General features: G+C 34.7%; 4 protein-coding genes across 4 annotated transcripts; 1 reads left to right on the top strand and 3 right to left on the bottom strand.

Moving 5' to 3' along the window:
* Positions 1–775: 775 nt before the first annotated feature.
* LOC116349988 (peptidyl-prolyl cis-trans isomerase) lies at positions 776–6,511 on the bottom strand. Its single transcript, XM_031781696.1, has 3 exons — positions 6,179–6,511; positions 1,385–1,615; positions 776–1,275 (listed from the first exon to the last, which is right to left on the bottom strand). Exons 1-3 carry the CDS (start codon positions 6,380–6,382, stop codon positions 1,078–1,080), a joined length of 633 nt encoding a protein of 210 aa, XP_031637556.1. The 5' UTR covers positions 6,383–6,511; the 3' UTR covers positions 776–1,077.
* Positions 6,512–6,747: 236 nt separating this feature from the next.
* On the bottom strand, positions 6,748–8,032 carry LOC116349987. Its single transcript, XM_031781695.1, has 3 exons — positions 7,781–8,032; positions 7,168–7,687; positions 6,748–7,092 (listed from the first exon to the last, which is right to left on the bottom strand). The coding sequence occupies exons 1-3, from the start codon at positions 7,845–7,847 to the stop codon at positions 6,897–6,899; spliced, it is 783 nt and encodes a 260-aa protein (XP_031637555.1). The 5' UTR covers positions 7,848–8,032; the 3' UTR covers positions 6,748–6,896.
* A 22-nt stretch (positions 8,033–8,054) lies between these two features.
* Positions 8,055–9,554, top strand: LOC116349986 (epimerase family protein SDR39U1). Its single transcript, XM_031781694.1, has 4 exons — positions 8,055–8,286; positions 8,376–8,821; positions 8,887–9,120; positions 9,185–9,554. The coding sequence occupies exons 1-4, from the start codon at positions 8,262–8,264 to the stop codon at positions 9,371–9,373; spliced, it is 894 nt and encodes a 297-aa protein (XP_031637554.1). The 5' UTR covers positions 8,055–8,261; the 3' UTR covers positions 9,374–9,554.
* On the bottom strand, positions 9,443–11,481 carry LOC116349984 (nudC domain-containing protein 1). Its single transcript, XM_031781693.1, has 4 exons — positions 11,272–11,481; positions 10,300–11,196; positions 10,034–10,235; positions 9,443–9,969 (listed from the first exon to the last, which is right to left on the bottom strand). The coding sequence occupies exons 1-4, from the start codon at positions 11,419–11,421 to the stop codon at positions 9,470–9,472; spliced, it is 1,749 nt and encodes a 582-aa protein (XP_031637553.1). The 5' UTR covers positions 11,422–11,481; the 3' UTR covers positions 9,443–9,469.
* Between the last annotated feature and the right edge of the window lie 419 nt (positions 11,482–11,900).

Raw genomic sequence — 11,900 nt, 5'->3', positions numbered from 1 at the left:
AGACGCCGATGCTGAAGTTGACGATTAAATTAATTTACTATTAGATTTTTGGAACTTTCAAATAAAATATGACAAAATAAGATTGAAATGAATGGCTTAATAAGAGTCATCCTTTTGTATATAGGTAGATCTAATGTTTCAAGCCTCAAATCAATAAACGATGACTAATTGATGTTAAAGGAGAAAGCATATGTGGATACGGAAACACGACAAATTTTTTCGATTCTGCATGGGACCTATGTCTCATCTTGTTATTCCAAAACAAACCCCAATTGAAATTTAAATTTATTTTCATTTTTCACGACCAGAAATATGAATTTGCTCGTGACATATCGGAAGAGCAGAAACGACTTCTGAAAATCTTGGCTGTTCTTCATATTATGTAATCTCTCTGTTGTATTTCGAATGCCAAACAAATTGAATTGAAAATCAATTGCTGCTTGTAAATTGCTGCACTTAAAAAAATTATCGCTGCAAAAAAAGACCATCCATCACAATTATCGCAAGGTGTCAGTTAATGAAAGCTGTTTTCAAATTAGCTTGGCAAAAAGTCCCGTTGTTTGAATTCAATTATGATAATGACCATTTGTATTAATTACTTGAAATATTTAGTACACAATTTGAATATCGAATGAAAGACAATTGAAATGTCTCACAATTCCAAGCAAATTGCACTTCAATTAAATTGATCAAAGCGAATTGAATGAATTGAAAGAAAAAAACCCGCATTGTTCTTTTTTTGTATTCCATGTGGAATTTATTTAAAGTTTGAGAGTTTATTTTCGTTTGTTTACTATGGAATAATCTTTTATTGTAGTTATTTTGAAGATGTGCTTTTCACAAGTATTAGTTGTTGGATGCAAATACAATTGTATAACTCTAACAAATTACAAGAGAATCTAATGTTTTCGTTTCTTTATCTGTATTGAAATGCGTTACATTTTGAACATGTGTGTTTTGTGTAATTTAAATCATTAAAGAAAAGAAAGAAAGAAAAAACATCAAAATGTGAAAAGAGCAAGGTATTTTTTGACGTTTCAATGTTTGTTTTAATAAAAAAAAAAGAGTTATCCCATCTTATGAGAGTTGACCGCAGTCGGCGATTGAAATGCTCTTCTTTGGTTTCCCACTTTGGCTGCCAAAGGATTCAATCTTCTTGATCACATCCATACCCTCGACGATGGTACCGAAAACAACGTGACGGTTGTCCAACCAGGATGTTTTCACGGTTGTAATGAAGAATTGCGAACCATTTGTGTTTGGTCCAGCATTGGCCTGTGAACGAACAATAAAAACCAATTAACGCATGAATATTGATGACGAATTGTGATTGAACACGTGTTAATTTGACAAAATAATAATAATAATTAAAAGTGTTGCTTACCATTGACAAAACACCTGGTCCGGTATGCTTCAAGGTGAAGTTTTCATCTTCGAATTTGTTACCGTAGATGGATTTGCCGCCAGTGCCGTTGTGGTTGGTGAAATCACCGGCTTGACACATGAAATTTGGAATGACACGGTGGAAAGTGGATCCCTTGTATCCGAAACCTTTTTCGCCAGTGCACAAAGCGCGGAAGTTTTCGCTTGTCTTTGGTACAACATCGGGACGGAGCTAAAAGTGGGTGAAATGAAAGTGGAAAGAAAAGAAATGTAAAAACAAAACAGAACAACTAAGAACAACAATGGGGTGTACAATGAATCAATCATGAATATTAAATGTGTGGTGTGCACGATATAATAAGGGGGATTAAAACGTTTGGTCGATTGCAAAAAATAGTGTTTTTCAGAAATTATCTTTTCCACCCCTTTTAAGTGTGATTATGTGTGAGTATGATCGCGTTCAATTATTGATTCGCTTGTTGATGTACTAATCAATATAAACGACAATAATTTATAGGACCATTGAAAAAACAATTACCGCGCTTGTGAAATGTTGATTGATTATTCGAATTTACAAATTTATTCATATTTCATAATATATTTCGAATCGAATGTACGACGTTTTTGTTTTACTTTTCATTTGTTTTGCAGTTCGGTTTGAGAACTCAATTATTTATTGAACGTTTGTTTGTACAAACTTTGATTACAATCGCATCAAATATTGATAAAAAATGCCATAAATACGGGCAATATTCAACCATTGTTTAGTCCCGAAGAAAATCGATTATTATCGCACTGTACACTTTTGTGGCCATAATAAACATATCAAATCGAAGGATTTTGAGCACGATTAAATTTTATAAGCTCAATCGATTTGATTTGTTCGGAACAGTCGGTTTTTTTACGCCCAGCGGAATTTTTCTGTCGCCCGCCAAACAAATGATTATCATGCCATATCATTAGGCGGAAAATTGGGGGAGTGGTGGGAATTCGAAAACAAAAATACGCGAATATGTCAGTGGATTGCAAATCGACCGAATGTCAGTGACACATCCACATTGTTTATTGTTGTGCTCAAACCAATGGCCAAAAATAGGTATAATTCTTTAATGCGAAGATCAATGCATGATTCATTCTCGGCACGTTTTTAGTTTGTATATACAAAATGGCAAAAACTGTCGACATTGAAAACCTACGCATGTTAAACGTGCAACAACGTTTGCAGGTTTCAGCATTATTCTATATGGATATGGGTTACATAAAGCCAAACGGTTGCATGTTTTCTTTTCGTTATGAGAATGGTTTCTTTTTTTTTTCTTTTGCTTATATGAAAATTGAGAGTGAGAAAATCAATAGAGATCATTGAGACAGCCTCTGTACGCTGGTGGCCCAGTGGTGGGACATTGATTTTTCACACATATACACGATGAAAATCGAATGGTAAAATATCGATCGCATTTGTTGGTGCTCAACAGAGTCGATTAAAAGAATAATAAATGTTCATGATGGCAAATAACCGTTGTGAACTATAGTAATATATAGCCCTGGATGGAGCCTATAAATATTTAAAAGTATGAAATTGAATTTCTGTCTCATATCGTTTGTGACAAAATAGTCGGCTCTCTTTTCAGTCTACTTCTCTTAAATCTATCTTTTATTAAATTATTCACATTTCTCGAAAAGAGTAAGAGTCGAAAGAATGTCAAGAGACCCGTCGTGTTCTTTTTTTTCACACGAAACATTGTTTAGGAGAAGAACAAAAAAAAAAACTTTCTTGAATGTTGGCGATAACGTATTCTATATCGGTTAAAAGGCTTTTCAATAAATAAGTGGCAGTCACTTGAAGTTTGTTATCGATAAATATATTTTTTTTGGTTGTTATGTTAAATATCAAATGCAAGACAATTTCAATCAATATTCTTAAGAAAGTGGTGAAAAGACAGACTTCTCCAAAGAATTGTTCATTAATACAGCGGGCAACAGATGACCGCTAGTCGCGTGTACAATAGAAAACAAACATATTCAGACAATTCGGCATTTCTATTTACTATTTGTTAATCACATCGATGCCGAACTTAATCACTTTATTACACTATCAGATTTATTTCAAAACGGACATTGGGCGACGGATAGTTGCATATCGAATAATATTATACTAATTTAAAAGTCAATATAATCCAAATTATAGCGTAAAAAATGTGACCGACACGCAACAACCCTATGACAACAAATATATGCTTTTATTCCCATGCCGCAGTATTTATATATCGAAACGAGTACTCGAATCGAATAAAGGTGACTATGTCAATTGAACCATACCGCAAAAAAAGCGTGACTGTGCAAATCAAGCAAAAAAGACTATAAACAGACGTTATGAAAAACATAGAAAAGAATATGTGTCTCCACCGTGAACGATTCATTTATGGTTCATTACAAGAAAGTATTCTTTGGCGACAAATGACTCTCTTCCCGTATATGATTCTGAGAAATAAAGAGCCATTAACTCGCAACAAGGTTCCCATTCGACGTATAAAAGCACAAACAATGCTTTGGGTAATCAACGATTTTATTTTGGTAACTGCATAATGCATGGCAAACAAATAAATATACATCGCCGATGATTCAATTGATAGCAAAAACATTGAGGGGTGGATTGGCGCTTTGTTCAAAGAAAGAATTTTCCATTGTTTCTATTTTTACTTTATGCATAAAAATTACTTTTTGAATAACAAAAACAAAGCTAAGTAGGGAAAAAAATGAGGGCAATACAAGAGGCAGTCTATTGAAAATGCTCAGTTTGAACAAAGAAGCAAAATCATCTGAATAATTGGGCATGAATAAGTGGAATAAAAAAGAAATTGGTTCAATGAGCACAAGCAATTAATTACATGTTTTGTAGAGTTCTGAATAAATCGAAGATTGAAAATTGAACTCATTTAATGCTCGAAAAATTCTATAAATTCTATTTTCGATTTTAACGATTTTGAATTATACATATCGGAATGAAACATGGCTTCATTTAAGATAAAAATGAATTTGGTATGAATTCCGTGGGCTTGTGTCACTCGAAGTTATTGCTTACTCATAAAAATTTAAATTCGATCGAAAAAATGTTGTCGTTTACGTTTTTTCTCTCTTTGTTTTTTTGAAATAAAACTTGCAATGGAAATAAAACGTGATACATGTGTTTCACATGAAAATTGTATGAGCGTCAAATTGGTTTCTATAGTAAAGTGAACAATGAAATCGCCACGATACACATAGTTGACAAAAGTAATTGTAATTGTTTTTTTCTGCCGCCTTTTCTCTCGCTCTCTCCTTCACTCTCTGCACTGCAAAACCGTTTATATAATTGTGTTATAAAGCGGTTAAAATATCGTTGATTGTTTCGAATCTAAATTGTGGTTAACGTGTCGTTTATTTTCTTTGCCATAAAAGTGCGATAGAGCGTTTTATGTATATGTGTATAGAAGTGTGGCGCGTGTATATTTATACTTGAACTTAGAACGATATAGATAACATGTTTTTTTTTCAACAGTTTTAACTTGTTTGTGCTTGGCATGTGATTGATGGTAATACGACGATTTTGTCAACCAAAAACTGAATATGTATATATATATTTAATTAAATTGTTGCCAGAAACAGATTCATCTCTAAATGTCTAATTTTAAATAGGTTTCCATAGCCGAAGAGAATAGAAAAAAAAGTGTTTCTGTCGACCGGCCGACAAACACACACGTACATCGATAGAAAGAGAGATACATTGTTTCTCGTACTACGGTTGAAGATGATGAGCGCGTTGTTTGCGGTACGCAACATGAGGGAATTGAAAGAGATCGAAAGAAAGCGAGCGAATTCAAAGGAAGCAATGTGATTCGAGAAAATTCTACAGTGACTATATTATTGAAATGGAAGCGAGAAAGAGAGAGACAGAGACGACGAACGAACAAAAAAGGTGTTTATAATGAGAAGTATGAATTTTCGAACGCCAGCGCTGCTTTGCACACAAAATCGTCATCGTCGCTAAAATGTGAAGACACACACACACACACAATTACACACGATGCTATAATATTACTACATGGAAAATTCCACAGGCAATTTCGTTTCACTTTTTTTGTTTCATATGGACCGATGAGTGTGCGAAACAGAGACACAAACAGAGAACAAGTAAAGCAAAGCAAAACGGAGTAAAAAAAGCATAAAGACGACGGCATCCGTTGTCGACCTTTTTTATATGTGTCTATTTCATTGCAAATTCTTTTACATTGCTAAAAGCTTCTGTGACTTGAACCGAATGAAAAAAAATAAGAATTAATTCCAAAGCGATTAGCAAAAATATGTGCCGAAAATTGAAGGCAATATCAATTTATGTAAGAATTAAACTTGCTGAGTAATGCATATACGTGGTAGCCGGCTTTTTTCTTCGATTTAAATGGATTATTTTTATATTAAAAACTCGTTTCGATTTAGATTTGTTTCATTGAAATATCGTTTGAAAATGACAAAAAAAAATTAAAAAATCGAATCAAAGTGAATTGACTGAATAATCAAATTATTTAAAAACCGGCATTTCTTTTACACCCATTGCAGTAAAATAGATTTTCTGCGCACAAGACGCGATTGATGAATAAGATTGCTTGATATTCTTTTCCGTAAAGATTTTTTTTCTTCAATTTGAACGGAGATTGTGCAATTGATATCTCACAATATGATGATAACTACCGATTATAACTTTTTTTGAAGAATTTTTTTTCCTCTTTTTTGTTGTTGTTTTTTTTTTAAATACACTTACCTCGACAATGAAACGGCCAGCTGGCTCATTATCGATGGCCATGTCGAAAAATACACGAGGTAATCCCATTTTTTTAGTGGCAAAGTTACGAAGACACAATTGAATTAAACTTGATTGACTTGCAAAATGGTTCTGATTGAGCGTATGCAGACGACCGATAGAACGTGCTTGCCGACACAGAGTTCCAGCTACGAGGGAAGCCATCTTTCAATTCACGTATTCTATTTTATTTTGAATGTGTGCGTGTGGAAAGTGTGAATGTATTGATGCGCAAAGTGATGACTAGTGCGAGAAGAAATGAAAAGTCAACCGGTACGGATGGATTCTATTCGATGTGTGTTAGTTAAGACTCCGCATTATCTTCGCATTCGTTTGAAATTTTTATGTTTCGTACCGGATACAATCGATCGCAATACATATACTAATGCGTGCGAAGCGTCACCATATTTACATGTTGAACAGTTGGAGGGCGTTGTTTTACGCGCAATCACTCAAATCAATGTTTTATACCATTTTTAAGAAAATTTATTTAATTTTTCATCAAATTGACTTTAATTCATTTTGTGGATTTTAGATAAATTATCTTATTTCTAAGTTTTTCATTATTTATCTATACATATTTGGACATTTCTTTGGAATGAAATACTATGAAGTCACACTTTTTTTGTTGAAAAAATGGAATGTGAAAAAAATGATGAGTAAGTAAAATTGGTGACGACTAATTTCGTTGAGAATTCTCGTTTTGATTTGGCCCCCAAGTGTTGATGGTTCTCTCAATTGTACGAAGATTTGATGATAACACATCAGTCGAGGTACGGATATCATTAAGATCATCAAATGTTTCGTCCAATTGGCGCTCCAATTCAAGCAAGAAATTCATATGACCGCCAGGTCTAGCGTTCATAAATGATAATCTGAAATAAATTGGTGTCACAGTGACGTGTTATTAAATTGAAAGATTAATTTCAAGTTTAGACATTAATTCTTACCTCATATCCCGTACATCGAAGAAATCACGATCATGATGGATATCCAATATATCTACGTCCGACCAAGCTAACGATGAAATTGATGAGGATGACGAGTCTGATCTCTGCGTAATCGTTGACAACGTTGACAATGATGAAGTCAACGATGTCTGTGAAACTGTTGAAGACGGCGACAATGGTGGGTCATCGATATCTGTTGCATCGTCATCATCTTTAGCCTCAGTGATTTCCGAATTATCAGAATTATCAATGATTTCGGGTGCGATTATGTGATGCAAAAACAGTCTAATGCCGCCTCGAATTGTTGTTCGACATTTCGGACAAGTGTTTGGAATTTCTTGACGAGTTTGAGTCAGTAGCCATTTTCGCAGACAACTTTCGTGATAAACATGTCCACAGCGAGTGGCACACACATTATTTTGGGCATCAAAAATATCGGCACAAATGGCACAACCGAAAGTGAATTGCGTTGACATTTTTGCAACAATGCAATTTATGTTCAAATATTTGGTGATTCTTTCTAACAATTGGGAAAAATTAAACAATTTTCACTGTTCAATATTATTTTTTCAAAAATGTTGTTGACTTTTCAAAAAAAACGAATTGTACTTACTTTTCTGATGTTGTATTGTTGATAATATGACAGTTGTAATGTGAATCTGTCTATGAACAAATTTCATGTAATGCTGCTTCAAACACGATGACCACTTTGCGTAAACAAACACGAATAAAAACAGTAATATGACACTTTCAACCTGTTATTTTCATTGAATTTTGCTTCGATGCAAGCTCGACTTGATATTAGATCAAAATACCGTTTCGCAAAACTCGTCCGACACCAAGTAAAAGTGACATTCAAACCGAGTGATTCGTAAACCCGCTCATTTTTCATAGCATTTACTTACACATACACCAACCGCACGAACTTCACATCGAACAATATGCTATGCAAACTGTCATATGCTTTTTGTTTGTTTATTTTTTTTCGTTTATAAATAAGTCGAAATTGATTTGAAAAAAGTGACGACAGCATAAAAAATTGCAAATTATTCGGAGAGCAGTTTTTGGAACAGGAGATATTGGAAAAATTGAACATGTCAGCAAAATCAGTTGTAATTGGTAAATTCAGTTTGGTTCACATCAATGAAAAGTGATGTTTTGAATGAGATTTTGATGTACATTACATAATTGTTTTTATTTTTATTCAGGCGGTGGCACTGGGTTTATTGGAACTCATCTTTCGAATTTACTGAAGAAGTCCGGATACAATGTGTTGACTGTATCACGTATGCCGGGATACGATCGAATTACATGGCATGAGTTGAACGAAAAAGGTTTACCAAACGATACAATTGCAGCGGTCAATGTTGCTGGCCAAAATGTACTCGATCCGAGCCGACGATGGACGTCTGGCTTTCAGCAAAATGTTTGGAATTCACGCATTAATACAACAACATCATTTGTGCGTGCCATTACAAATGCCAAAACTAAACCAAACATTTTCATTAGCGTCAGCGGTGTAAGCTTGTATCGACCATCCGATAGCAAAATTTATAACGAAGACGATAAAGGCGAGGATTTTGATTATATGTCGAATTTGTGCTTAAATTGGGAGAAAGCAGCCGAGCTTCCAGCGAATGAAACAACACGATTGGTGAGACATGAAAATTGTAAAAAATTATGAATTTTCTAAAAATGAAATATTGCTTTCATTTCAAGGTTCGAATTCGGAGTGGCGTAGTAATTGGTAGCAATGGTGGAATGATTAAGTCATTGAAATTACCGTTTTGGTTCGGCTTTGGTGGTAAAATCGGCGATGGAACACAGCCCTTACCATGGATACATATCGAAGATTTGTGTCAAATGATCAAATATTCAATTGAAACCGAGAAAGTCAATGGGGTTTTGAATGGCGTGGCACCAGACATTATCACCAATGGTGACTTTACCAAGGTAAACATTACATTTGAACGACAAATTTCTATTGAAAGCATTTTTAATTATTTCTTTTTTCCAGGCATTTGGTGCTGCGATGCGTCGTCCAACATTTTTCACGACCCCCGCATTTGTGATTCAGCAGCTGTTTGGCAAGGAACGTGCTGCTTTACTGTTGACCGGTGCCAAGATCCATCCAAAACGCACATTGGAACTCGGTTACCAATACAAATACCCAAAAGTCATCGATGCATGCCGTGAAGTGTGTTAATTTTTATCCCAGTTTCTGTTATAATTTATGTTACGAATCGTGTTTGTTGAAAGGAGAATACATGTGCAATTGAAAAAAAATAGAAGAAGGTTTTATTTATGAATTGATTTGTAAGCATAAAACATGTTTTTGTGTTAATAAAATGGTTGTTTCGTTTTGGCAAACAATGCCCAACACTTCATCCGATTCGTCCATTGTAATGAGTTTCTGTTGTCCGATGCTAATTTTCGTTGAACTATTTCGATTTTTTAGTCCGGCAGCCGACGCATATGTACTTTTGTATACGAATATATGACGATGTGGTTCACAGATAATTGCGTAATTCATGTCTGGCGAACATTGCATGAATTTCTTTTGTTGCTTTGACGCTTGAATATAGCCAAACGCATTCAAAGTTCCTTCATGTTTTATATTCATCGTCAGTTCATTTTCAGTATTGGATTGAATGTATGGAAGCCAAACACAAGCATCGACATCATTTCGTAAAGCAAGTGCAAGTGGACTGCCGGCTCGAAGACATAATGTAAATAAAACTGGATTATTCGAACCCAAATTGGCTTTGTGTGTAATTTGATGGGTTATTGCATCCATACGAACTGAAAAACAACATGATTTCAATTTAATTTTGAATTTTATAAAGGATCGAAATATCGTCCATACCAAAAGAATGTTCCTTATCCATTTCGACGTCACCAAAATCACAGTCCTCCATTTCAGTTCGTAAATTCGATGGCGGCAGCGATAGCTCTCGAATTGGTTGAAGTGGCATTTCAGATGGAGGAATAATGACATCTTTTAACAAACTTGGCCAAGTGAAAGAAGACACTTGTTTCACCAAAACCACTTGCAATGACTCATTTCCCTGTATGTATTAAAAAATTACAGTCAAATTTATGAAATACAATAAAATGTCTGCAGCATTTTACCAAATTCCATGTTGTTAAATCTTTATCCACCGCTTGAAATAGTTCGCCATTCAAAAGTGATTCGTTCCTAAGACGAACTTGGAGATTTTCGCCGTTGGAAATCACGGTAATCTCTTGTTTGCTCGTATCATGCGGAATGTTGAAATGAATCGTAACATCTTCATCGTTTTGAGTCCAAATAAAATCAGATTTCTTTTCGCCTTCGCCACCATCCGTTGTATTTTCTTCCTTCACCGATTCTGCGACTTTCTTTTCCACAATAGGATTTTCATTGTCAAAGCTAAATTCAAACTTTTGGTCGGCCGATATTAAAATTCCATTGCATTTTGGTTCGAATACGCAGTACTCGGGTAATGTTTTCCCTTTCAATTGTCTCACATGTGATTTGGTCCAAGTATTTGATTGAGCATCTCTTTTCACAACAATCCAATCCAAAACCGCTTCATATTTCTCATCATCATTCTGTTTATTCTGTTGAATGCTCAGCAATAAACAATGGATTTGATGAATATTATTTATGATTTCCCATCGTGCATCTTGAATCACAAACGGAATTGCATTTTCATGAATTGTATCGGAGAAGATTGTTTTCCATTCCTCGACACGATAACGGTCACCAGTGTTGAATATCTTCAAACCGCCACAGCCATCACCAAAAATGGCGAATTTTTCCGAAACAAATTTCAATGTAACATTATAGTCTCCATGGACAGTGGTATTTGCCGGTTTCGGTACTTTGTGAACGGCTTTGACTGCTCCCAGTTTGCCGGTTGGTGTATCATAGCGCACATTCTGAATGGTCCAATTTTCATCAATGAAATAGCAAGAACACTCTATCCATGGATCTTGCACCAAGTGATTGTGCAAACTGAACAATTTTGCATGTAAAAATGTGTACTGTTCATCATAACATAAAAATAAATACATTTATCAATTATTGTCATCTTTTGGTTGAATTTTTCATGGCTTTACCTGTTCATCGCTGGTAAACATACGACGTGGCGATGCGGTCAATTCATTTTTTAAGACCGGCACGGGATCCAATGACAATTTGTATCCATCGAAATTCGGATTCAATAGTAAATGACTTGGTCGAAAATCAATGATTGCCGATGAACTCATTTTTGGATGAGGTAAAAGCAATTTGTTTATGAATCAACAATGAATATACTACAGTGACAGTGAACATAACCTCAATCTATATTTCGGACAGTTGGCAACGACAACTTCATGCTAAACACCAAGTGTCAAACAATTTATTGAATTCATTTGGGCTAAACGCAACAAAATCGCTTTGACTAAAAACCAAATAATTTGTATATATTGTTTACAATGTCGTCGTCATCGGCATTAGAAAATCTCGAAACGCAATTGGAAATGTTCATTGAAAATGTACGACAAGTGGGTATTATTGTTGCTGATTTTCAACCACAAGGACACCAAGTTTTGAATCAGAAAATGTAAGTAAACAATACTGTGTATAACAACAACATAAACGTTGTTGCATTGAATTTTGTGGTTAATATTCGAATTTCTCTTAACAGACAAAGCATGGTAACCGGTCTGCAAGAGATTGATAAAATCAAACCACAAGTACAAGA

The sequence above is a fragment of the Contarinia nasturtii genome, unplaced genomic scaffold (assembly GCF_009176525.2).
Source record: "Contarinia nasturtii isolate CC-2019 unplaced genomic scaffold, AAFC_CNas_1.1 Cnas_scaffold_3228, whole genome shotgun sequence".
Taxonomy (NCBI): Eukaryota; Metazoa; Arthropoda; class Insecta; order Diptera; family Cecidomyiidae; genus Contarinia; species Contarinia nasturtii.
Note: the sequence above shows the minus strand (reverse complement) of the source record. Positions and strands in the feature narration are given on the sequence as shown.

What these genes read in the sequence shown, in the direction of transcription:
- LOC116349988 (XM_031781696.1), bottom strand. Translation starts at nt 6,382, where the DNA reads ATGGCTTCCCTCGTAGCTGGAACTCTGTGTCGGCAAGCACGTTCTATC. An exon ending in CTGGCCGTTTCATTGTCGAG is followed by an intron (nt 1,616 to 6,178) that starts GTAAGTGTATTT and finishes ACCCACTTTTAG; the next exon opens with CTCCGTCCCGATGTTGTACC. An exon ending in GACCAGGTGTTTTGTCAATG is followed by an intron (nt 1,276 to 1,384) that starts GTAAGCAACACT and finishes GTTCGTTCACAG; the next exon opens with GCCAATGCTGGACCAAACAC.
- LOC116349987 (XM_031781695.1), bottom strand. Translation starts at nt 7,847, where the DNA reads ATGAAATTTGTTCATAGACAGATTCACATTACAACTGTCATATTATCA. An exon ending in AACAATACAACATCAGAAAA is followed by an intron (nt 7,688 to 7,780) that starts GTAAGTACAATT and finishes CCCAATTGTTAG; the next exon opens with AAAGAATCACCAAATATTTG. An exon ending in TTCGATGTACGGGATATGAG is followed by an intron (nt 7,093 to 7,167) that starts GTAAGAATTAAT and finishes AATTTATTTCAG; the next exon opens with ATTATCATTTATGAACGCTA.
- LOC116349986 (XM_031781694.1), top strand. Translation starts at nt 8,262, where the DNA reads ATGTCAGCAAAATCAGTTGTAATTG. An exon ending in AGCAAAATCAGTTGTAATTG is followed by an intron (nt 8,287 to 8,375) that starts GTAAATTCAGTT and finishes ATTTTTATTCAG; the next exon opens with GCGGTGGCACTGGGTTTATT. An exon ending in CCAATGGTGACTTTACCAAG is followed by an intron (nt 9,121 to 9,184) that starts GTAAACATTACA and finishes TCTTTTTTCCAG; the next exon opens with GCATTTGGTGCTGCGATGCG.
- LOC116349984 (XM_031781693.1), bottom strand. Translation starts at nt 11,421, where the DNA reads ATGAGTTCATCGGCAATCATTGATTTTCGACCAAGTCATTTACTATTG. An exon ending in ATTTAACAACATGGAATTTG is followed by an intron (nt 10,236 to 10,299) that starts GTAAAATGCTGC and finishes TAATACATACAG; the next exon opens with GGAAATGAGTCATTGCAAGT. An exon ending in GGATAAGGAACATTCTTTTG is followed by an intron (nt 9,970 to 10,033) that starts GTATGGACGATA and finishes GTTGTTTTTCAG; the next exon opens with TTCGTATGGATGCAATAACC.